General features: G+C 40.8%; 1 protein-coding gene across 1 annotated transcript in view; it reads left to right on the top strand.

The window, feature by feature from the left end:
- The window catches only part of cntn3b (contactin 3b), a 53,512-nt gene extending 30,905 nt beyond the window's left edge, over positions 1–22,607 (top strand). The window contains exons 7-23 of the mRNA XM_020086340.2: positions 191–293; positions 622–806; positions 1,223–1,359; positions 2,963–3,092; positions 3,636–3,786; positions 7,003–7,130; positions 8,533–8,708; positions 11,816–11,933; positions 12,775–12,933; positions 13,061–13,210; positions 14,425–14,495; positions 14,890–15,124; positions 15,531–15,640; positions 16,970–17,156; positions 18,030–18,142; positions 18,242–18,407; positions 18,940–22,607. Of these exons, the coding sequence (XP_019941899.1) occupies positions 191–293; positions 622–806; positions 1,223–1,359; positions 2,963–3,092; positions 3,636–3,786; positions 7,003–7,130; positions 8,533–8,708; positions 11,816–11,933; positions 12,775–12,933; positions 13,061–13,210; positions 14,425–14,495; positions 14,890–15,124; positions 15,531–15,640; positions 16,970–17,156; positions 18,030–18,142; positions 18,242–18,407; positions 18,940–19,031 (2,411 nt within the window). The 3' untranslated portion in view covers positions 19,032–22,607. The remainder of the gene's footprint in view (positions 1–190; positions 294–621; positions 807–1,222; positions 1,360–2,962; positions 3,093–3,635; positions 3,787–7,002; positions 7,131–8,532; positions 8,709–11,815; positions 11,934–12,774; positions 12,934–13,060; positions 13,211–14,424; positions 14,496–14,889; positions 15,125–15,530; positions 15,641–16,969; positions 17,157–18,029; positions 18,143–18,241; positions 18,408–18,939) is intronic.
- The last annotated feature ends 3,587 nt before the right edge of the window (positions 22,608–26,194 follow it).

Below are 26,194 nucleotides of genomic sequence, written 5' to 3'. Positions count from 1 at the left end.
TCTCTGAATCATTTATAAGCCACCTCTGATTTCCCCTCCCAGCCCTTCACTGGTCACTTTTGCTCAGCACAAGACTTTTGTGATAGCTGTCCCATTGTGTTACTGCTCTCTCTTTGATCCAATGCATGTGTAATGTGCTCTGTTAATCATTGATGTAAAAAGCTTGCCATCTATTGTCTCCTTTTTGCAGGAGTAATGGGTGAATACGAACCTAAAATAGAAGTTCATTTTCCTGACTCAGTTCCAGCTGCGAAGGAATCGGTAGTGAAACTGGAATGCTTCGCTCTGGGAAAGTAAGTCAGCCCTATTGTGTGCGTGTGACATAAGCTGTAGGCTCATTCATGCATGAATTAGTGCTACTCAAGATGATTTAAGGATGCACAAGCGCAACATTACTCATTCTCAGATTCATCAATCCATACTCGGGCAAGGAAAGACAAGGGAGCAGAAATCAAAGTTCTTTTAAGAGCATCTGAAGTCTGAGCAATCTCGGTTTGATTCGTAGGGAACAATAATTCCCCGAGCTTTTGCATCAACATCTTTTTGTTCTGCGCTTAATCACACTTTGATCACAGCGACTGACAGTTGCCATCATGGGAAGTATTTGTTCCTCTTTTGTAGCCCAGTCCCAGAAATAAGCTGGAGGAGAACCAGCGGCGTCCCTTTCCCCAGCAAAGTCAAGATGAAGAATTCAAACGCCATCCTTGAAATCCCTAATTTCCAGCAGGAAGATGCGGGGACGTACGAGTGCATGGCAGAGAATCGGCGAGGCAAAAATGCGGCACGGGGCCGTATTTCATTCCATGGTTAGTGAAGCATTTCAAATTGAATGAGAGCAAATGCACGGAGATGAAGAAATGAATGTGTGCCTGTAACAGATTTCCACATTTGGATGGGGAACGTGCATATGACCAGCAGTTAGAATCTCATTTGTCGGACAGAAAACCTATTTGTCTAAAATGTGAGAGATATAATAATCCATGACATTGCAGGATGGGGCGTGGCTGTGTGAAGTAAAGAGTTAATATTACTTCAAATTAACTCCCTGTCAATATTCAATTCTGTTTACAAACCTGTGTTTTTCATTACGTATATAATCCACTTGTTAAATTTCAACTTTGGTGAGTCAATGTGAGGCTGCTTTAACAGCATTATGATTTTGCTCTTTACTAATCCACTGCTTGTGTAATTAAAAAGGTAATCTCTTTTTATTTCCCTCAAGCTAAACCTCACTGGCTCCAGACAATGACGGACACAGCTTTGTCCATCGAGGAAAACCTCTTCTGGGAGTGTAAGGCCAATGGAAAGCCTAAACCGTCCTACAGCTGGCTGAAAAATGGGGAGCAGGTGATGGGTGAGGTATGGAGACCTGTTCAGTTTCAATTTTGGGGAGAAACATAATAAGAAAAGACGAATGTGTCTATTTATCTCGCCCCAATGGAACTCTTTACATTATGTGTATGATGACATCCAATCCATGGGCCACATTATCTTGGTTTCTTCCCCACCATTGTAATCTGCATTCATTCTTAAATCAATTTTGCAAGGGGCTGACCAGCCTCTGATTCTACTTGTAGCTTTTGTCAGATTTGCTTAAGCTTGCAGGAAGAGACAGATAGGTGGATTCATTTTTTTTTGCCTCAAAAACAATTGTACAGATGGTTTTTAGACCTCGTTGAGATTCAGTCGCAGTGCAAGCTAGACCACCTCCAGATGTGATCTGGCCGACCCGATGGGTTTTGCGTGCATTTTTATTTTTTTGTTTAATTGTTGAGGCAGCATATATTGTTCACAAAGTCGGTGGAAAGACGCCATCAGCAGCAATGTCAAACTGTCTGAGCTATAAATGTTTAAACTTGAACAAGATATTTGTATGAATCCAAATAAAATAGTGCAGTGCATGGTCACCTTTGTGCAAATAACAAAAGGTCAAGAAAACTCACCTTTTTCTACATCATGCAGATCCTGGTAGTAAAATCCACCCTGATTCGATCATATGTGCTAAGTTCAGGTATAACTTTTGCTGTGTGAACATAAATCTGTCCTCAGCCATATGAAGGATGTCCTCTGACCCGCTACAGTTTCATAGTGAATCAAATGTATTTTACGCATCTGAGTGTCCTTACAGTTATTAGTTTGTGGCCACAGCGACAATATCAATACTGATCACCACCACATAATGATTAATACTTTTAAATTGGTAAAATCTTTCTAGCTCTCTCTTTCTCACGCTAACACACTGAAACAGACTTAAAAACAACACTATATGGTCTTTGTGAGCACAAATGACAGTCATGATGTTTTGCATGTAGAGCAGGGAAGTGAGATTATGTGGTCACAGGACACATTCAGGATTCTTTTGAATACACACGTAGTTAATGCAGTCCACTTTAGATCGACCTGTCAGGGCAGATGTTTATACCAGGTGTGAACAGGGCCATAGACTTAAATAAAACTGCCCCTTAGCCACACAGAGAGCACTGTATATGCCTGGTTTCATATAAAGATGGTGGATTGCACATTTAAAACCACAAAACAGGCACACAAAAAAAAGGGAGATGCTTTACACTTATGGTTAGTTGTGAATAGTCTTTATCTCACTTGTGTATTCAATTTTGATATCATCAGAAAACATCATCATCCAAGCCATTTATCATATTATGTTTTCAACTGAACCACAGAGAATAAATAACTTTTTTATCTCCTGGTATTGTCAACATTACTTCTCTGTGAATCTAAGATGCAGGTTTGTCATTTTTGCCACTCGCACCTGCCCTTCATCTCTTTTTCCCGATTCCAAGCTGAACATATGCCACAATGCCACTAGGCTCCTTGAGCTTTATTTTTTTTCCCTCTCCTGCTGTCCTCCCGTCATGGTGCACCAGTAATTGCTGCTGTGCCTTTGGACATAATAGACTGGCCTTGCAATGGATATGCATAACTGTTTCTCTTTCCTCCTCAGGGCCGGGTGCAAATCGAAAACGGGGCTCTTTCTATAGCAGCGCTAAACGTGTCAGACTCTGGGATGTATCAGTGTGTGGCTGAAAACAAACATGGCATTATTTATTCCATGGCACAACTAATGGTGTTAGGTAAGATGGCCTCCCTCGCTGTGCTTTTATGCTGCTTATCTGTCTGTGCGTTTGATCATCTCCTAAGATAAGATATATAAAAAAACTGCAGCCTGCTCCTCAGCAATCAGTCTGCAGACTCATTTGCTGTCACTATGGGCTCTGTTAGCAAAAATATGAATCTGATGGAGTGTCTCATTTTACTTGCAGTCGTTTCATCGTATTGATTTGGATACTACAAACACGTTGCTTTGTGGCATTGTGCATGCTTTCTCATGTAGATGGGGTATTGATTTATTTGCAAAGCTTTGATGACTTCCATCTGACTGACTTGATGAGAAATTCAATGCTGTATTGATACATGCGATGACACCTGGGTCCAAATGGTGGCTGACAAAATGTAATGATGAGTATGGATAATGGCTGCAACCTCTGCAGGTTGTGTGTGCGTGTGCGTGTGTGTGTGTGTATTTTGTTGTAGGGTAGATAGCATGACTGATCTGCAAAGCTTTACGTTGCCTATATTTGTATTAATCTCGCACCTTTTCTCCCACCAACAAACAGCTTCACCTCCCACCTTCTCCAAAAGTCCATTGAGGTCCTTGCTAAAAGCTCGCTCAGGCAGTGAAGTCACTCTAGAATGCAAGCCTCAGGCCTCGCCCCCAGCAATTAGCCTGTGGAAGAAAGGGAATGAGATCCTGCAGAGAAGTGAAAGGTAGGATAAATGTCCAAGCAGCTTTCAATCACATTCACTGCGAGCAGAGTTGTTTGAACAGTGTATTTGACATTTGTGCAGATGCATAGAATGGAGGTTTAATGAGGATAATTAAGGGCAAGGCGGCCAGCATGGAAACTGCACATGGCTAACGTACTGGGTGCACCTTCATGTGCAAAAAGCTTGGTGTTAGGAATTCAGATGCTAGCTGCTCTTATCAAGACTGCATGCATGAAATATTTACAAAGGTACAAAATTTGCAAATGAAGCCACTGTTGAAGATGAGTCGATTTGCTTTAGATAGCAGTAAAACTGAAGCTGTTGCACTTGTTAATACATGAGGTAGACTTTATCTTGACAAAAAAACGTGATTCACGCAATCACTGAAGCTGCTCAGACAAAAGCCTTGTTGCATCTTTACGAGTGGAGACGTCTCACCAGACTCAAAACTCCACACACAGACATGACGCAGACAATGAGCAAACTTCAAGCACCACTTAGTGCGGCATAAAGTGGTGCTTGATTTAGTTTGTTGTCCTTCTAGGTCTTATTTTTTGTTGAATATACCAGGAGCTGAATTTGAGCTACTGAAAAGATTTCACAAAATACAAAGCAACTAATTGATGGTGGAGAAATCCAAAAGAAAATCAGAGGCAAGAAGTGACACTTTTAAGCAATCCATCTGCACTCTTTTCATCAACGTGATTGGAGGGCGATGAAAAGCTGGTTCGGTGAATAAACCTTGCTGCGGTATTTGTAGCACACACACACGCAGGCAGAACAGACTGAACAAAAACAAGTCAAATGCTCACATCCCAGCGTTATAAAGAAATGCTTAACTTTGTGCTGTTTGAATTATTCCCATGCCGCTAATTCAAAAGGAAGTCTGAAAGGGAACAATACGAGCAGAGCATCTTGTCAAAACAGCACCAACTCTCTTTAGTCGGCTGAGGACGGGGAGCTGCAGCTGCAGCAGCAGAAAATTGTTCAAATTCCCAAGCTGAATGACATTTAGCACAGTGCATGTGAAGCCCACATACCCTTTCAAGGTGCATAATGCTAGATGTACAGGGACACTGGCAGGGGAATGTTTTCTCATACATACAGTCTCGCTGTAAATTGGAGCAGTGTTTTGAAAATGAATTGAATTCACATTTTCTCTCAGTATATACCACATCATTCAAAGGTAGTTACACCTAAATTATGAAAGGCATAGTTCCTAATTACCCTTTTTGGTTTCTATCCATGCAGAGAGCTTTAGCTTAGTAATGAGATATCAATCTCCACCCCCTCGTCCCTTGTTACCCTGGATAATCTACTGAACTCGCTGTCAGCAGTTTTTTTAATCTGGACTATTTCTTTGGTAGAAAGTGGCTCCAATGAAAACAGTGGTCGCAGTGTTTGACCTAAATATGATTATTGAAGCAGCCCTAGTGCTGTTACTTTAATGTCATGACATGTTCCAGTCATCAGTTTCAAAACATCTTGTGATTGATGACATCAAATGCAACACAAATAGTTTTTAAACATTTTTGTGAATTACTTTGGTCTTACTTACATTGCTTATGGGGCTTCTAGCTATAAACAGACCCAATTGGCTGTAGATCCAGATAATGATCCGGATATATCTGATCTCAATATATGTAAATGCATTATAGTGATAAAGTGGCCAGTCGGCCTTCGCTGAGGGTATGCCCTTCTAGTTACATAACTGGTTTTCAACAGATTTTCCAAGGATTTTCAAATGAATGGGGAGGAAAGACATAGTTCCATAATCAGCTAAAACATCTGGGTCAAGATTTAATTACTGCAACCTTTAAAGCTGGTGTGGATGTATGCGGCTAATAAAGATAAATTGATTAGCTCTAATATGGAAGCTTTAATTAAATGTGAATCATCCTTGTACAGTCTTAATGCAATAGGTTATCGTTAAGATGAAGAATCTGTTGAAGTCAGCACAGAGAGATCTATAGTAGAGAACCAGGCCTTACAATCTATGGCTGACTACTGAGAGTTGCACAGTGCACAAGTCAAAAATATGACTATGTCTGCTTTAAAACACGCATTTGTGAATAGTACCTCAGAGCTTCCTCTGATTCACTAGCTTTATTTGGCACTTTTGGCCTCAGTAGTGTAGTTGCCTTGGGCGACCTACCATCAGTGTGTCACACTCTGAAGCTCTTCACTGAAGATGGCTATTTTCAAATAAAACACAAATCAACTGCATTACATAGTGTTAGTTACTGTTCAATTAAATTATATTCAGCTATAATTATGATTATTATTTCTCATAACATTTGGAGGATGTGGATTATTGCCACAGGGCTATATGGGCTCTATGTCAGGCGCTCTACTTGTCCTTATGCAGTGCTGTATTATACTATGCATGTGTTGGGCTTTTATTAGATATCCCGTCAGTCAGTGACCTCCCAGCATGACAGTGGTTCCTCTCTGACTCCAGCAACATAAAGCCTGCACAGCACATTTCATTTATTCATAGAGTTATTCAGTGATGCTGTGTGTAAAATACTTCTTCATTTAGTAATGTGTTGGTGAGTTTAGCTTACCACTGAGTCGGGGTGATGGGTCATGCTGCCCGCTGCTACCCTGCATCAAAGAATCTCATTTTACTGGGATTTAGAGGAAAGCTTTATAGCATCGGGGTCAAAGTGCTTTTTCAGAGGCTTTTACATTTTTGAAAAGAGCAAGATTCTGGTAGAAACTCCACACTGTAAACTTACTGCATCATGGAAAATAATAAAAGAATGAATAGAAGTAGAGCACATACCTCTGCCAAGGCCAAGCAGTCCCTTAATGAAACCATATTTAAATTCACTACATCCAGGTGTTTTACTTTCCATCTATGAATTATTCTCAAAATGAAAATGTTGGAAATGCCCTCATCTCACAATGTTAATGAAAATGAAGAAAAATGTGTGGATCCACCCCCTGGTTCAGCTCTGCTTCAAATGTATCTTTCCTGGCTTATACTGCATCCTACCACAAGTTTTGTGGGAATCTTTCCGGTGGTTTTGGCCTAATCCTTCTAACTAACAGACACATAAACAAACGCAGATGAAAACAAAACCTCTTTGATGAGGTTAATGTGAAGATATTGAATATTACCGCAAAACAATGAATACAGAGGCATGAATGCAAAGCTCAGCACTTTCGTCTTATAGTCGATACAATACAAAGCTGTTCCTCTTCCCTCAGGATTACTCTGCTTCCAAATGGAACATTAAAGATCACCAATGTCACCAGACGGGACGCAGCCAGCTACACCTGCATTGCTAAGAACCAGTTTGGGACAGCAAGCACCACTGGGCGGCTGCTCATCACAGGTGAGGGCTGCTCTTCTTCATCGACTTCATCAAAACCAAATCACCCTCCACTAACCTCTCACTTTGCATTATACCATCATCAGCCCTTCAGTCTTTTTCCACTGCACATACACAGATTTACTGAGAACAACGGCAGATTTGCCTTTGACATTACTTTCACCAGCTGTAGTGCCTGCGAACTGTTCACTCCTGCTTTTTCTGAGTTCTTCATGTTTCCAGTAATTAAAAACGAGAAACTTGCAGACAGATTATAAGAAACTCACTGATACGCATTTATTCTACAGATGCAAATGAGAAGATTCCACTTTTATGTCTGTATGTTAAATGTGACGCTACCATCGGATGGTTAACTTAGCTTAACTAGAGAATAAACACTCTACAATTTAATTATGTGTTTTGTTTACGACAACTTTTATATATTTCAGTAAGTTATATATTTTTTCTTTTCAGAAATTGACCTTTTAGCTTTGAGGCAACTAAGCAAGTCTTTAATGGTGTTTCATTGTGTTTTTCTTTAGTCGACGTTTGCCTATGGGATTAATTAAGATGTGTTTTTTGTAATGTAGCTTAATACAAAGACTGGAATTGGGAAAATTACCAATTTACTTTTAGTTACACCAATCCACCATCCAATCAATATAGAAGCAGGTAACTTGGTTTAATGTTGTTAGATTTAAATGACACTGATGGTTCAAAATAAACTCTTTTGTAACAAACAATGGATATACTCAGATTTGCAGGCACAGCTTTAATGTTGTGGCTCTTCAGTGTATATTTCATGAAAAACCATGTATAACCAAATGTATAATCAAATTAAAAAGGCTGGTATATGCAATGCAAAATAGCAGCAAAGCAACAAAACATTATCCTTCATTAAGTTAAAGGTCATTATTTGTTGATTCAGTGACATGACATGTTTGTGCAGCCCTCTGTTTTATCTGTTACAGTGTGTGTGTGTGTGTGTGTGTGTGTGTGTAGCCACCTGAATTATTTTTCTCATTAGCTTCTATTCTTCTCATACACTGACAGCTGAACCATTTAATGTCATAGAATTTAATTACTTTGACCTTTCCTCAACATACTGTGAGGCCTCCAATCCACCACTGTCACAAAGAGTGAACGCACTCGCATCCCTGTAATCCTGTTCTAAACATTTTCTCCCAAATTGATCCTGGGACATAGAGTGCGAAGCCGAGTTGTCATTAAATGTTGCTAATGGACAGGCTTGGAATTTAAGTGCTTATTAAAATCAGGAAAAGCACACATCCATGGGTATTTTAATGATGGTGTCTTGATTTGGCCATGAGTCGTAGTGAGATGGCGGTTGCAGAGGTCACAGTGGTGTTAAAGGTTCCTGTGGCAGTGATATTAACATGCGTGCTATCGTCTGTTGTCTGGCCAGAGCCCACCAGAATCACCATGAGGCCTACTAACATGGAGATTATTGTTGGCGAGAGCATCGTACTACCCTGCCAGATTGCCTGCGATCCAGCTCTGGATGTCTCTTTCTCGTGGGCATTCAACGGCCAGCTCATCGACTTCCAGAGAGACAGCGATCATTTTGAAAGAGTGGGCGGGGTGAGTCATCTCAAGCATTAAACTCAGCTTCTTTCTGGCTATTCTGGGATTAATTGGGACATACTGTGTGGCGTGCAAGGGTATGCTCTACTGCCCTGCTGAGGGCTTCTTAGACACCAATAATACAGAAGCAGAGAAATGTATGCCAAGACTTATCCATTTGAAAGTTTCCCTGTCTTCGCTGCAGAATGGAATATCAAAAAAGTAGACATCTATTAGGATTCACTCCCGTTCTTTCATTTATATTCGGTAAAACCCTCAATGAATGGCACTATCAGGTCAGTAATCAGGATCTTTAGTTTTTGAGTTAGCTGTTTGAGCTTCAGTGTGTTACACTTCTAGAAATATATTCGTGAAATGCCATTTCATTCGTACGGAGGGTCCTCATTAATGAAGTCTTTACACTTTTCATCTCCTCTACTTCTAATTCCCCTACCTCAAGGAAGAATGTTTTCTTATCATCTCCCGCTGCCATAATTGAATTTGCATACCTATTTATGAATCTTGAGCCCCCAAAATAATTAAGTAATGAGCAGGCTGGCATTCACCAAGGGCAGGCCTGCCACCCGTAAATGTTCATTTGAAATGCTTATGTCTTGGAATAATGAAAAGTGGTGACTCTTTGTTGAGTATTTGTACCTTTTGATGAAGGGCAAAGCCATTTGTTCATGGCTTGTCGTTATAAAGTATCAGTCTTATTTTTGCATATCATGTATTTATCATATCCAAGGTCAGCAGCACGGTCACTGCCATTCACATGTTAAAGGTTGACATCATGTCTTAATGCAAATGACAATGACACTGAACTGTGCTTGGGAATACGATGAGATAAAGTTTTCACAGAAAGTGTTCCCCCTGTCCATGGAGATTACCTGCTCAACAGCCTCTGATGAATGAATTAGCATAATTAAAGCAAATATGCCTCATCACTTCCTTCTTGCCAAGGCACAACGCCTTGCTTTTTCTGGGAGCGCTCAGGTTGGCCAGGTGGCTGCTGACACTGGAGGGAAAATCAGACATAGTGAACACTGTGTAAAAAACTGTCAGGCGAAAGGAGAGTAGATGAAAGGAAGAGGGGGGAGAGAAGAGAGAGCAGGAGAGACAGTCTCTTTAGCCCATGGCTCCATAGAAGTGCCATTCAGCTCCACTCTGCTTTGTCAGAAGCTTCAGAGAGTTGGAGATCCACTGGCATTCTTGTCCAGTTGCTGTGGAGTGAAGCTGTGATCCACTTGCCACTGAGGGGGTGATGAAATCTGCCTTGACTGCAGTGAGTCCTGGCCTACCCTCAGGTGACTCCTTTATAAAGCAACTCACGCCTTCTCACTGGCTGACATGCTTAGTGACAGGCCGACTCGAGGGGTAACTTTCAGGAGGTAGATCCCTAAGCACAGTCAGAATGAGATCAGAATATTTCTGTTTGAATGAATAGATTAATGCATCTTTGGAAATCACTTTTTACCTTGGCACATTGCACATATGTCATTTTCAAGGACAGAGCTGGTGAGGATGGATGTTTCACACAAAAATACTATTCGATAATCACCAGGAACATTTGACTATCATACTAAGCGCACAAATACAAACAGACACACACAGATGATTTGATAGCTTCATCTGACAGAGTTTGCACTTCACCTCAACTTTGTTTATTTTTCTTTGTGAAGGGATTCCAAGTTCCACACAGAACTTTTTATCTTTGTCATCTTTGACATTTGATATTTCTCCTGTTTGTACGTTCAAATCTCACAGTATCATAGTGTTCGGTAAAATACATTTTACGGCATGTTAGATCATCCCAGAAGTCGTCTTTGGTGACCAAACCTCTATGATTGAGGACGACCATTTTGCAATGATGAACGAATATTTGACAAATTTGCTCGTAGTTGTCAGGTTTTCGTATGGGAAAGCTCAAAATTGCAATGTAAACGCAGCATGACAAGTATTGTCTTTCTTTTTATTTAAAAAGATTTTTCAGACAGTAAGCGTGACATCAGGAGAGAGAGAACAGTTGAAGACACAAAGCAAAAGGCCGGGTCGGAAACGAACCCACGGGCGCTGCAGGAGGACTCAAGCCTCCGTGTGGCTTTTCTATTCAAAGCTTGACACAGCTTATTCCTCTGTAGCGTAGCGCTCTATTGTTGTCCAATGATAAGAAAACACCAGTGACTCACTCTGTTGTAGTGGATGACATGTTACTGCATTACAATGAACAGGGGTGCCGTTGCATATTCTGAGTCCACCCCCTCGCACACCATCTGTACTGTGAATTCTCACTAGCACAATGTGATTAAATGTGAGTTAATCCTTGGCAGAAAATAGTCCTCAACCAACTAGCTGTTTTTTTCTGAGTAACATTTGGTTAAAACATTGACCAGTTATTATAGGATTTAATTTAGCTTGTTAAAAAAATAAACAACTTAATTAGCTGTATTTAAATTCTCAAATATGCATGTTTTTCACTATGAACCAATGGGCTGGAGTGGGGAGATGTAAAAAATGGAGAAACTTACTAATGCATTGTTGGTTTTGCTCTTTTCGTGGGATTTATTTTTATATAGAAAAATACAGGAGTCTTCAGTAATAGTCTCAGCACTGGCCTTACCCTTTAAAAACTGTCCTTCATGCAGCCATAAATAATACAACTGTCCTCACACAGATGAGAAAGTTAATAATATTTGTTATGGTGTTTTGTTATGTTCCCTCATGGCCATCGCAAGCATGCAGCCTGTGTAAAATAATATTTGCTCTTTACACTCAGAGTTATACTCCCTATACTTGCATTAGTTATGTAATTACAAAATAATTAGGGTTGTCTTGCCAATTACCCAGACTTTGTTTGTTCTGCCTGTCCTCTGTTTAGCTGGTAGCTGTTTGTAGGGGGCTGTGGGGGGTGGGTAGCGCCTGAAGGACAGCCAATAGCATTATTTGTGCAAAGTACATCTGCCATGTGTGTTTTTAGTGTTTGCAGGGATGCACCAAAACAAATCGGAAGGATTGTGCAAAGCATATTATAAATGTTAAAGCATCCCAGAGCCAAAAGCGGAACAATGAAATAAAACTAAATTTTTTTACTTCACTGTGTTTTTCTCAATAATATTCTTTTCCAGAGTATATCAGGGGATCTGATGATTCGTAACATCCAGCTGAGCCACGGTGGGAAGTATGTCTGTGCTATAGACACTGACGTGGAGAGCCTGTCCACCTCTGCAATCTTAGTTGTCAAAGGTAAGAGAGGCAATTTATATTCAAAGGCTTGTTTGTGTTTGCTCACATACAAATACCCAAGTCTATGCAGTAAAATAACGTGACACTGAAGCATCTGCAGAAGTATGAAAGGAGTTAGAAGTTTGACAGAGAGAGATGTGAATAACCCCTGAGGCTTATGTGTAAATATATAGTGAAGGGAAGTAAAACTGGATGTTACTTCACTCAGAGGTATGTCAGTTTCTGTTTATATTACATACAGTGAGTGTTGCTGTGCATGCTCACAAGCGATGTGTGACTCGTGGGGCTCAGCTGAGGTAGCTTTGTTTGTGTGTCCTCCGTGCATCGGGCTCAGTCTGCGGGCTCCTCCCTGGTGATTTGCATTGGTATTCATGCCCTTAACAAACTGTAGCTGTCCCAGGTGCTTTGAGAAGGCAATGTTTATCACAGAAAATGACTATAATTGGCTCATTTACACATCTGCAAAATATCATGGAAAGCATCTGAATAATGGAACAGCAGAGCAAACAACATTGTAAAAGACAGTCACAAACATTTGCTTCTTTCTTTCTCTCTGTGAATTGACTCATTTTTTATTCTTCTGTAAACCCTCTTTTCTTCAAGAATGAACCTATCCAGGTTATCTTTCCACTGCGTGTGATCCCATGATCAGTAATCACTTTGTGGCCCCGCACATCACACACACAGTGAATGTAGTATGCACAGAACAAGGACGTAGCCCTTAATTAAAGGGAGTGCGATGGCCTTGATATGTTACGTGGTGCAGGAATCTTTATGAGTTTAGCGCCTTGGAGTAGGTTCTCACCTCATGTTCACCCTCCTTGTTGCCTGATTGATTTAGGTCCACCAGGTCCCCCAGACAAGGTGTCGGTGGAGGAGATCACGGACAGCACAGCCCAGATTTCCTGGACTCCTGGTCGAGACAACGGCAGCCCCATCACAGGCTACATCATCCAGGCTCGGACACCTTTTACGGTGGGGTGGCAGGCTGTTGACACAGGTAGCACAAAACTCCTTCTGTCGCTCTCTTTTAATATTCATGTGGGCTCCTTTCATTTATTCATTATCAATTTGAGTCCAGTTCTGCGGTAGCCTGATTTTCGGAGGATCTCATTTCCCTGTTGCAGTGCCAGAGGTGGTCAATGGGAACATGCTGACAGCCACAGTGGTGGGTCTGAATGCCTGGGTGGAGTACGAGTTCCGGGTGGTGGCTCGTAACGCTGTGGGCCTGGGGGAGCCCAGCCCGGCCTCGGCCAAGACCAGGACTGAGGATGCCAGTATGTAAAACTTTTTTAATTTACTTTCCTGTTCTTTCCATGATTTCTTGCCATGAATTAAAATTCAACCATAGAACTATGGATGATTAAATAAAAGTTATACATTTTTCTATCTTCTATCTATATATGCTGGAGGTAAATTAATGTGTACTTAATGTGGACTTAACTGAATACTGATTATACAGACTGAAAATGAAGCAGTGTCCCGGTACTGTTTTATGATGCAGTCACAAACGCAAAGTGAATATTTTTTGGTTACGTGCGCTACTAGCTACTAGCAAATATTTGCCTGTTCCTCTTTCGGAAAAAGAGGAGAAGAGGACTACTGGCTGTATTTCGCTTCTTCATGTTTATCACGTCACACCAAGAGAGACATGAAACAGGTTTGGTGTGAACACAGCATTAGACGTGTAAAATGCACACTGCATCTTCTCTCAATTTGGAGATTCGCACGTGTGGTAGAGAAGCTGCATGTGTTAAATAAAGTCAAAGGGGAAGCATGTGCTTACATACAAACTGTTGAGCAGGATTTTCTGACAGATGTTTCTGAAAAGTCCCAGACTCACACCAGAAGGCCGCAGTAAATCCTGATAATAGTCTGTCGTTCTGTGTGTGACATAGTTTAGGTTAAAATACAGGTACGACTGTAACATGCCTCCATGAGACAGGTTTAGTGGGTTTGTTTCATTGCCTAATCTACATTATGCAAACACACAGCTGCATAGACACATGCTAAAACTCACAGGTTCCTGCTTATAGGATTTTTTTGCCAAGAAATTTGAACCAAGCTGGATCCTTGTTCTCAGGATTCAACCCAGTTAAATGATACTTCACCAATTTCCTGATATTAAACCTTAAATGCGATGCTTCACTTACTAAAGATACTATGAGGACAAGCACAACAGCTTCTCCACCTACACTATCAGCTTCACCATCACACTGCCGTGCACATACAGCTGAGTGGGTGCAGGAGTGAATTGGGTTGAGTCGAATGTCGTTTGTAAAAAAATAACGGTGACATTTCGGGGAAATCGGTAGTTCACTGCTCTCTGACGTGTTTGTGTTTACACACAGTGAGGGATTTGTGGGGTGTAAAACAGACGACAGTATCTTCAGCAGGCAGCCTTGTCATAAGGCTACAAGTACAGTTGAGGCTTGTCGCTGAGCTTTGTAAACTGTGTTCTAATTGCTCCCCTCTGGGCTTTACCTCTCAGTTCCTGATACAGCTCCCACTGATGTTGGAGGTGGAGGCGGCACAAAGTCTGAATTAGTGATAACATGGGAGGTAAGTCATCTGTCACATTTTACTGTTCTCTCCATCGCAGGGTAATGGTTTTGCTTAATTGTGCAGAATTGAACGGAGCAATTTTATGACCCACATTAGAGAGAGGCACCTCTTTCCGGCTCAGCCTCCGAGTGCCTTTCCTCGCTCCAAAAGCTGGGACAGAGAGCACTTCCTTTGAAGAGTTTTGCACTTTAGCCACAATTACATAGCCAAGCGAGAGCAAAAAGATAAGGTAAAAGGTGATTGCGAAGTGTTCTGGGTGATAACAGAGAAAAAGAAAGAGGCTGTGACTAATCACAGAAGCCCTTGCGGAGGTACAGTGCAGAGACGGGCCTGTCTGTGTCTTTGTCTGTATGTGTTTTAATATCACTATAGTTTTGTGTTTCGCTCCCAGCCTGTGCCAGAGGAACTGCAAAATGGAGAGGGCTTCGGCTACATCATCGCCTTCAGGCCGGTGGGCACGGTCACGTGGACGCGAGCGGCCATCTCCACGATGGGCGTGGCACGCTACGTCTTCCGCAACGACACCATCCCGCCCTTCTCGCCTTTTGATGTGAAAGTGGGGGCATACAACAACCGAGGGGAGGGGCCCTTCAGCTCGATCGGCACCGTGTACTCAGCAGAAGAAGGTACAGACTCCACCGCCCAGCAGCAGAGAGCGATGCTTACAAAAAGCTATAATCTCTCTCCTTACGACTATGACCTTGAATAGTAATGATGAAATGAGTTTTGTGCCTTCCCTCCCCTCTCAAGCTGAGAATGTCAACTTGATATTAGTTATCATGCTGGTAGATTACAGGAAATCCTAGCAGACACTTACCACACCGTGCTGTCAGGGAGGTATCCTGTTAATTGAATTTGCTGGGCAGATAGTCTTCCCTTATGTCAGTCACAGATCCCATTATAAGAGAGCGGGGGAAATAGCTTTTCAGTGAAACTACAGGTCTATTCTGTGCCTTTCCTCTTATTGCTATTAGTGTGTGTGATGGTGTTGGATGAGTCTATGGGATTCTCACCAGTGCTCTATTTCTGCAGTCCCCAGTGTAGCTCCGAAGAGCGTTAGGGCGAGAACTGTGTCTGCAGCACAAATTGAAGTGATCTGGGAAGCTCTGCCTGCCGTCCCTGAAAGAGTGCTTGGATACGAGGTACGTTGAGACTGACGAGAAAATTCTTCTCTTCTTTCTTTCATTTCTCCATTTTTTTTTGATAACATGATAATTGAGCTTCTCCCTATGGCTTGTTTATCTGCTCATAACCTTCCTTTTATTGTTTCTTTCAGTGGTTTTCTTTAAACTTCTAATATTCTTCCATATCTTCTCAAGTATCTCTTCAGAAATTGTATTTTAAGCGCTATAATATCATGAAATGACCTTAATACTTTGGCGCACCAGCAGCAAACCCACAAGAGGAAAATAAAATCCCTCATCCTTTCAAGAATGCAAAGAGGGCTTTGCTGTCCCCCCCCCCCCCCCCGGTGCTCTTTCAATATCTGTCACCTCTGGCCCTGGGCACAAAGCTCTCCAGTTGCCATAGTGCTGGCTCCGTTGTCCTTTCAGAATGGAGCTCGTTTCTCCAAATGCCGTTTTGAAGTGGATTTAAGCTGCTGAATCTCAATAGGCCACTAACAGTATAGGTACAGAGCTTCACACGTGTAACGTCATTAGATATCGGTAGGGCTGCAAATCCATTCCAGTTTGAGTCTAATGTAATCACTAATTACTTGTAGAAAGATTGCATTACTGTAAACTTTACTCATCAAACATAGCCTTAATTGATAACGAATTAAAAATAAAGATGGAAAAGCAGAGGAGTATCCTCGAGGGTAGGCTTCACATTCCAATTTAATTATTAGAATTATACTGACTTAATTCTTTTGTCACTTAATACCACACGCATGAATATTGACGATGACCCAAAGCGAGTGGTGAATTAGTCTGTTTGCATTATCAAATATGACTTCACCTGCATTCTTAATTGGAGGCTAATTGCCTGTAGGAAAGCGAAATCTGCATCTTGTTTTACAGAGCGGCACAGAATCCTGCTTCACTGCAGCAAGTGGGGATTTGTTTGTCCAGCTAAAGCATTTCGAAATATTTGTAACGTATTTATCCACACTCGTCTCGCTTTCCTCAGACAAAATTAAGAGCTGAGCTTGTTTTATTGAACAAAATGAGCAAGAGTCATGAATTTTTCTTCCTGGGTCACTTATCCAATGACCCACTAATGTCTTGTTTATATAACCAGAGAGGCTGAGAGGATGTGCATCAGTAATTGAGACTCCACTTGTGAAAAATTTATTATTCATCGTTGCTCCCTCCCTCTCCTTCTGTTATACAAACAGCATTTCAGATTTCATGATGGAATATGAATTTCAATAATGCAGTGAAATGCACCACTAGAATTAGGCTGTTTGTGTCCGTGTTTGTGACTTCTTCCATTTTCTTTCCTTTTTTTTTTTTTGTTCTCACCAACAGGTTGTGTACTGGGAAGACGACACCAAGCCTGACACGGTTGGCAAAGTGCGCATATCTGGAAACTACACGCTGGTTAACATCACAGGGCTGAAAGCGAACACAGTGTACTACCTCTCTGTGGCTGCTTTCAATACAGCTGGCCCCGGGCCGCAGTCGGCACCCATCAACACCACCACAAAGAAACCACGTGAGTGCGTCCCCAGCGGGCATTGAAATCATTTCTAAACGGGCCTCGTTCATGAACCATGTCCGCCCCGCTCAGGTGACGTCATGCTGTCCTCGACATGACATGCATAGCTTTTCTTCAGCTTTGTTGGCCACGCTCATAAAATCTAATCTGACAAGAGAGCTTTCCATTTACTTTGGAAGAAAAGAAGGATGGAAAAAAAATACATATAAATGAGGATTGAGTGGAATGCAGCAGCATATTTAAAACGAACAAGTTATGTTCAAGCTTGATTCTTGTAATTAATGTATTTTAACGTATATGAATTAAAAAACATAACCGCAGGTTGCCCCTGTTTCACAACAACAATCAGATTAGGGTTTGGCTTCCTCCGGCTGTATGACCATATGATGTGACCATATGATGAAACTGTGAAAATTTGTAATGGCCCTGGAAGCTTGACTGCACTGCAGCTCAAAACAATCACATGCAAACAGACAAAACACAGTATTTTTGTATTTGGTTTAGTTTTAATCTGTTTTAACAGAGCATTTCTCTATTTGACTTGTGCCGTCTTTGCCACACTAGTGTCTATGTGCTGCGCCTGTGCTGCAGATTGCTGAAATTGAAGTTGTTTTCTTCATTTGCTCCTGATTTGTCTGTTTGTGCGTTTTCTAAGTAACGTTGAGCTCTCAGGGCCACTGTCTTGATTAGTGTGGACTACATCCTCAATTTATTCTTCTTCTTTCTTTTTTTCAAAATCTTTCCAACTGGAGCTATAAATAACAGAGGAAGCCGTGAATTAGTGTTCACATAATAATCTAGAGAGGGCCTCAAAACCAGTGATTCATATTCTGTACCACTGCGTATCTATACCTCTGCCTCCTTTTCTAGCTCCAGACAGGGCTCCCCTCAACATACAATGGACCATGATTGGCTCCACACTCACGCTGCACTGGGATCCCGTAGTAGCCATGGAGACAGAGTCAAAGGTCACTGGATATTTGGTACGTCACAATTTGCTGCAAAGCTTTATCTTCAGAATCAAGGAGGATGACACTTTTTGCATTAGCTTATATTTCCTGCATCACCCTCTCCTGCCTCAGGTGCTGCTGAAAAGACATCGCTACAACGACATCAGCACTATCTTGACCAGCAAAACCACTGCAGAGCTCAGCCTGTCCTCCAACGACAACTATCTCATTCAGATCAAGGCCACAAGCGAGGGGGGTGAAGGTGTGGGCAGCGAACCCATCCACATCCACAAATTAAGTGAGTTTGCTGTTCTCATTCCTTCTTCAAATTGCTTCCTTTTTGACCACTGATAAAGCACGACTGAGGATTCAATAATTCAAGGAGAATATTTAATTTGGCTTCATTGCATCCTTTCCAACAATGTGTAATAGACTTATTTCAAGTGCGAGAAAAAGCGACCTTTTTAGAAATGCATGCGTGGTGTCATCCATCTCTGCCATTGGGTTATTATTCCTTGTTGACTGGCTGCACAGCGCTGCAGCATATAAAGCAGTGCTGTGCTCCCATCCTGCTGCTGTGCAAAATTGTGAGGAGGCTCAGTTTGCCACTCTCCTCTTTGATGTGATACGAACTTTATCTTCTCAGGATACTTAAATAGCTTCTCCTGTTGAAAGCAAGTAATAACGTAGATGTGGAAAAAAAAATGCACAGTTGGGTTTTGATTTATGATGACGTGTCAGAAATCTAGAAGCTAGCGCAGCAGAGTGCAGGTTTTTTTATCTGAGGTTTTCTGGTTCCTGACGAGCTGCTGTTCTGGCTTTGGTTTCAGGCATGGGAGCACGAGGCTCAGGAGCGAGCCCCCTCAGCCCATTGTACCTCCCTGCAGTCCTCATCAGTGCACTGCTCTGCTCCGTCTGGTGATGTCTAATCAGAGCTTACAGAGTGCACCAACCCCCCCCTTCTCCCCCTTCCATCCCTTCAGTCAGCCTGTCCTACGTTAACCCCCCACTGGACTGGCACGAGGCCCAGTGGCAGGACTGGGAGAGACTGGAAAGGATTGGACTGCATCGAACTCTTAAAGGGACCACGCCGCTTCTTTTAAAAGGACCATCAGACAGAGATTTGATGATGATTTGCGTGCATGATATCTTTTGGTATTTCTTCCAGTGTCATAAGTGCCGCCATGCTAAAGGTTTCATTTTAGAAGTTATGATGTCTGTACGACTTATCTTCGTAGTATCTCTGCAGATACTAATGCCTTAAAAACCCATTTTACACATACAGTCCATACCAAAGTAGGTGACAGACGCTGCTTGCTCTATGGTTTCTTTAACCCTATGTTAAAAAAAATGATTTTCTATTCAAAATAACTTACCTGCTCAAGATCAACTTCTCAGCAGAAAGATTCCTCTATAATCATTGGTTGCATCCATATTTTATTATCTCAAGATTAAACTGAAAGTACACCCTTTCATTGTGACATCACTAGCTGACTCACATGCCATTGTTGCAACCTTTGCCAAAAGTAACATCCATCACAGACTCAAAAGGTTAACCAGGCTTTGTCAAATAAATGAAAGATGCATAGCAAATTGATCAACGCTGCCTCAAATTTACTTATCTCTGCATTCGGAAATAAAATTAAGTTTCGTCTGAGAGTTACAAGCTCCAGGCTACTATAGAATATTCTGATTGGCATCTTGCTCTCTATCGCACGCTCCACTAAATAATAAATGCCTATCACACCCTGCATTCTTTGTAGAGTGAAAAAGATGGGATTGCAGAGAACAGAGATGTTACTATGTCAAGCAGATCCCGTGTGTACTGTTCCTCCTCTACATTTAGATGACCTGTGTTCTAGATATGTATATCATATCACAGAAAATGCTCCAAATGACCAGCTGGCACAGTGCACAATGGACTCCAGGATAACAGTGCCTTCACTAGAGCTTACTCTGATTCTTTTTTCTTTCCTTCCTTTTTCAGATACTTTAGGAGAAAGCTACATGTTGCAGAGGAGGCATAGTTTACTTTTGTTTCCATAAAAATTAGTTTCAAGGGACAGGAAACTCAGGATGCAGAGGGACCCCATTATTGGAAAGGGTACATTGATTAAATTTTCATCGAGACAAGTACAGCGGCGCACCCAAGAGAAAATGGGTTGGAAGCTTTAGGAAAGCCACAATGGATTGAGATATATGGTGCACATTTTGGTCCCAGTATTTATGGTCTGTGGTATAATAAATGTATGACTCCATCCGTAACATAATTTATGGACTATTAAGGCATCAGAATAAATGATGCCAATACCATGGTGAATAGAACTCTGACTGGAAATGGAGCGAAAGGCATGGCTGTCATTTTACACCCACCCCATCATAATCATCTATTGGACACATACCAGACTGAACAGTAACAACAGAACATTGCAGCTCTGCTGAGGGAGCTACTTTTCAAACCCTTTTATCGTGTGGATGAGTCTGTCAAAAGCCACCCAAGTAAAAGCCAAGGTGTGATTACTGGGGTTATGACAATGTTCATGTCGACGCGGAGGGATAAAGTCAACTGAACTGATACACATTACTGTGCCTTTGCTGAACATGGGGCTGTGTACCGTCATTAGCTCGGAGGCTGTCGTCGTCTGTATTTTGCACTCTTTACCCCTAACCCAACCCCAAGGTCGAATGAAAGCACAAGGAACTGATGCAAGGTGACTGGATGTCCTCACTTAGCCATCTGGACAGGTGTGCAGACCCCAGAGGCCTCGTAAAAAGTCCAAACGGCCGACGTAATCAGGCTGTCCTATCTGCTCCTTGACTGGTTTCATAAAGCTCTGTGCTCGTTGATTAGACTGCTGCAGACCAGTCAATGGGATATTGATTTTCCTGCCCCATTATTACAGCTGTCACAATTCAGCTGCTTGATTGACTGATGGCCGTGTTACTGTTGCACTTGTTCTGTTGTGTAACATTCATTGATGTTTCAGATGCCCTCCACTACAGATTTCAAAGGCATTCTTTTCTTTGTTGTTGTATTTTTGGTTTTACCAGAAATCTCATATGTATTTGCTAAATTTTCACAGGTTGTACGAGTATTTTGTAGTGTAGTGGTAGATTGTGACTTTGAATTGGAGCAGTGACCTGAAACTGATTGGCTACTTGATTCTTTTGAGTAACAAGTGAAAAAGCGACCACTGTTGAGCTGTTGGGCTCCAGCAGTAGTACACCTGTATCTTTCTTTCCAACTGCAACAGCCCAGTCACACCAGGACTTAAACATTGAAATTTCATGACAAAGTTATGGAATTGATGCGATTAGTGCCGAGCTGTAACTTTGTTGGTGATGTTTTTCGTGCTATTACCATAGCTAACTGTCATGCCATTGCGGGAACAGAAAACTGAGGTGTGGTGGTCCATTTACGTTTAACCCTCCTCTATGGTCATGTACCCTGCTCCATAATAGAGGAATTAGTTATGAGACATGTTTTGACAGTAGAAGTACATATTTGGAATAAACTGTGTGAACTAAATATCCCTTTATAAACTGAGCTTGCTGACAGCTTTCAAGCTAGCTAGCTTGGAGAGTTATTGTTGCCATTCAATAATTCTTTATTTAATTTAAAACAGTTAACTTTAATTTAATTGCACAGGACAGAACTAATAAAAAATGTAATAAGTACATAAAAAAGTAACAGACATAAAAAGCTGTTGTGCACAGCACTACTATGATTCTAGCTGTCTAGCGTGTAGCCACTTACTCAATAACTAGTTCGGAAACTAGCTAAGTTTCCAAATTATGTGTGGATAAATTTCCCTGTGCCACTTTCTGGTGTGACTGGGCCTTAAAGTAGCTTGTGTGTGCAAATACTTGATCCAAGTGTTGTTAATATTTCGATTGATATCCAAATAAGGTAACCTCACCGCCAAACGGCTGGCTAATATAGGTTATTAATTTACCGTGCTTAAATGTGTGGTTTCTCAAAGCTTTCTTATTTTACATAGCCTAGCTGTACTTCAGTCTAATGTTTCTTTCCTCTGCTCTTGCTCACATAAGAAAAGCATAAAACTACTGTTTCTGGCCTTGTGCTTTAATATTATTAAAAGGACAAAGGACTTGAGGCAAGTGCCACCAGCTGAAGTAGTTGAAATGATCACAGAACAACATATCTAATAGCCACATGTTCGGTTCAGTTAGATTGGTTTCTGTGGTAGTTGTTGCAAGAAAAGAGTGTGTCGGGGGCAGTGTAAATAGCTTGCATATATTTTTTAAACATGGCCATCAAAGACAACCTTATTGCTTTTATATAGTGTGTTCTCTGACCTTAATACTGCTGTATTAATCACTGATCTCTGTGAGATACTGACATGTAGAATGGCATTTTCATATTGAAAAGTAACTGTTTTGTCTTGTATACTAAAATTGTGCATGTTAATAATTGTTTGTGAGTTTGTGTTGGATTTTTTTCTAAAACTATAACTTAATAAAAATGTTTATTCCAGCCAGTGGTCTCTTTGTCGGTCAGTTGATTTTTGTTACTTTATTCTTCACAAATTCTTCCCTTACCTTTAAAGGTTCAATGTGTAGAATGTAGTGATGTAGTGGTAAAGTGTCATGTTGCAGCTGAACACCCCTCACCTCACCCTCCACTTCCAAACATGGAAAAAGAACCTAGGTTATCCTTCAGTTGTCATAAAAACTCAAACTCAAACTCAGACTTGTCCAGTCTGGGCTACTGTAAGAAACATGGCAGCCTCCGTAGAGAGGACCCCCCTCAATGTAAATGTAAAGTATTTAAATATAAAGGGCCTTTTCTAGGCTAAAGAAATAAAATCCTTACTTGCCCCAACATTGTGCATCCTGGACAGGTTAAATCTACTGAAAAGTGTACAGGCTTTATCAAATATAATAATGACAAAGGATAAATGGACCAATTAATGTAGACAAGCATGCTTGAAAACAACATACAGCACATGCACATGTTTTTCTATACGTCTAATGCCTGGTTGTGATTGTGCTTCTGGATAGAAATTAAACCTCACATGAATAATATAACCAATGTCAACAATGACAAATGACATCAATATAAAATAAGATCTGTAGATTTATATATATTGCAGTTAAATAACTCATAACCTTTAATGGCTAGAATTTATCAAGGGAAATCTTATGTGTAGATGAAATGTATTGAACATAAATGGTGATATCACTGGAACGCTTGATTCAACTCTGGGCACCTCATTTCATAATCTGAGGCAAGCATTTCAGAAAGCCTCTGCTTGTTGGATCCACATTTCAATGGTAAGCAGGTCTTTTCAGTCTGTGAGATCTAAACAGGATTACTTTACGCCACAGCAGTTTGTAGAGCAAAGGAGTGTTTGAGAATATAATCACCCGATTCATCAAAGCACAGCTTTGCACTGCCTTCTGCACTGCATTTTCCCCATCATTAGCACCACACACACACAGGATCTATAAAGAATAGCTGTTTCTTTGTCAGACCAGAGGTCGTCTTAAAGTGATACAATAGCTGTGTGATTTGATCTTGGACTTTTATGTCAGAAAGGTTGCTCATTTGCTTTCACCCTTGTTGGCCTTTTTTGGTTTATATAGTATCTGTGAAGAGATGCAATCTATTTTTCCTGAAAATGATTGCCACCTATTGTAATGAGAAATATATGATATATATTTTCATTCTCTCTTCTTTACGGGATGTACAGTATATATATATATATATATATGGTATTACACTTATTTTCAAAGTTTTCAAAAGTGAAAGTTCACTTAACTTTGTTTTCGACTAAATGTAACAGTAGTAAGCTCTGCAAAAGTCTGAACACTTAAGATCATCTGTATGTACTGTAAGATGTTTGCAGTGTACATTTACAACAGATGTTTGAATTACCTAAGGTCAGTTCAAGTGTTTTCGAGGAAAAAAAAACATTCTTGGCCAAATAGTTTGACTGTAACTCCATACCTTTACCTCATTTAGTATCAAGAGCTGCTCATCAAACACACAACCCTCTGCTAGTTTTCTGCATCATTAATTACTGTAAGTTATACAATGGCAAGTGCTAATATGAAAGTTGTCAACCAGGAGACAACTTAGATGACAAAGAAGAGCTAATGTACATCTATCAGAATAGGAATGTATTTTATGTATCCTTCACTACAATATTATAAACTTGCTACCAATAAAGATGAGCTTTTGAATAAGCTATGTTATCAGACAGCTAATAATTTGTTACAACTGGCTTAATTCCTCTAATATCCCGTTTCAGGTATGCTAAGGAAAACAACATCCCTCGAGTTGACAAGTTTGGTTCCATAGACTTGCGACACTGGAAACTCGTTTTGGAAACTGTCATCGGTCTAGATGCTACATTGGCTGAGTCATGTCACACAAGCACATTAAAAACATAAATACAAAGCTACAACCCGAATGCAAAAGTCACAACACAACTACAATTGCCAGACAAAGGAAACACAATTAAAAAATCTCCTACCTTTTTCTTCTCAAAAAGTTGTGTTTCTTATATTTGTGTTGTAGCTTTTGCATTCCTGTCTTCCGTTAATGCACTTGTGTCAATCTGCTCGGCCACTGAATGATGCAGTTTCAGGCCTTAGACGTGGCAATGAATGCTTATTCTGCTGATAACTTCATATAAAAAAAAGAGTGTATGGACATGGTGCCATGGTTAAAAGTTTGTTTTTCTTTGGTTGAGGTCTCAAAGGTTTTCTTGTCTTTTCATACAGTATCACAAACATACTAGCAAACTGACTACAGCCTTTTATGTGACAAAAAAGATGATTTTCATGCATATGGTATCATAGGTTTATTTTACCACAGAAATGCTTCACACAAAAGAATCAGTCCATCAGTCAACTCTGCTTTCTTTAAATGGATTAGGAGTGGAAACATATCAAGAATACTGCTTTTACTGTAGAGACCCTGACAAACTTAATTTAAAGTTTGGAATATATTCATGTGTTTTCTTTTGCAAGAGTCAGATGAGATAATGTATCATTCCCATGCCTGTCCATGAAACAGGCAGTGAGTGTAGAATGAGAACAGATAGACGTATAGTTCCCAAAATGGGACACTATCCCTTTATTAAGGAGTAGGCTAAAAACCTTTCCTGCGTTTCATGTCTTATTCCTACTGGAATGAGTTGCATGAATTAGATATGATTCCTTTCAATAGTACAGAATTCAAAGTCAGAATTTGCTCACATTCAAAGAAGAAATTACTGATATAAAATAGATATAGAAATCTCAAGAATGTCACAGCAGTAAAGGGCCATTGTAGCAGTCCAACAGTGCTATAGTCCCACAGTTGTCCACAGGAATTAAATCAGCAGCTATAGTTAGCAGTTGTACAGAACTGTTGACAGAGAAAACCATCAAATGTGAACAATGAATCTCGCAGGGTGTTTTTTAAAGAGAAATCCAGCATGCTTTTGCACATCTGTCTCTGCATCAGGTCGTTCCTCTCATAAAGCTGTTGTCGCACCTAATTAAGAGGGTGACTTCGACACTTCCACTAATGAAGGGGGGGATTTTAGCCTCCTCAAACAGTGATCGGTGCAGTGAGTGCACAGATTTTGAGGGAAATAATCATATAGCCTGATCATTAGTTATTATCATAAATGTGTCATGTACTCACATTGAATCAGCCGGCTAAAATAATACATATGTAAAGGCCACGTTGCCTAGACTTGAGGTACAGATGGGTTATGCCACAGTGGCTATAGATGTCTTTTCACAGCAGCTCTGCGTCTCTGCAGCTTTGTCCCTGGGCATTATATGCTCCATCAGTGTTCACTAATTAGGAGGGCGCCTCTTTAACAGACAACAAGGGAGGAGACACAGGGGGGAGGTTTGGAAATTAATCACTGAGGTTTATTAATGAGGGGGTATCTGCCCTGTGTGGCCAGAGAACAATATGAAAAGGAGCAATCACAGGCGAGTGCCATCCATCACTCTGAAAACTGTGTGGAGACACCAGCAGAGCAAAGCTTTTACAGGTAACATTCATGCAAAAGTGAAGAAAAGAAAATCATCATCTCAAATTGCAAAGAATTATTT

Source organism: Paralichthys olivaceus, chromosome 2, assembly GCF_024713975.1.
Source record: "Paralichthys olivaceus isolate ysfri-2021 chromosome 2, ASM2471397v2, whole genome shotgun sequence".
Lineage (NCBI taxonomy): Eukaryota > Metazoa > Chordata > Actinopteri > Pleuronectiformes > Paralichthyidae > Paralichthys > Paralichthys olivaceus.
This window is presented reverse-complemented; position numbering and strand designations above follow the sequence as displayed.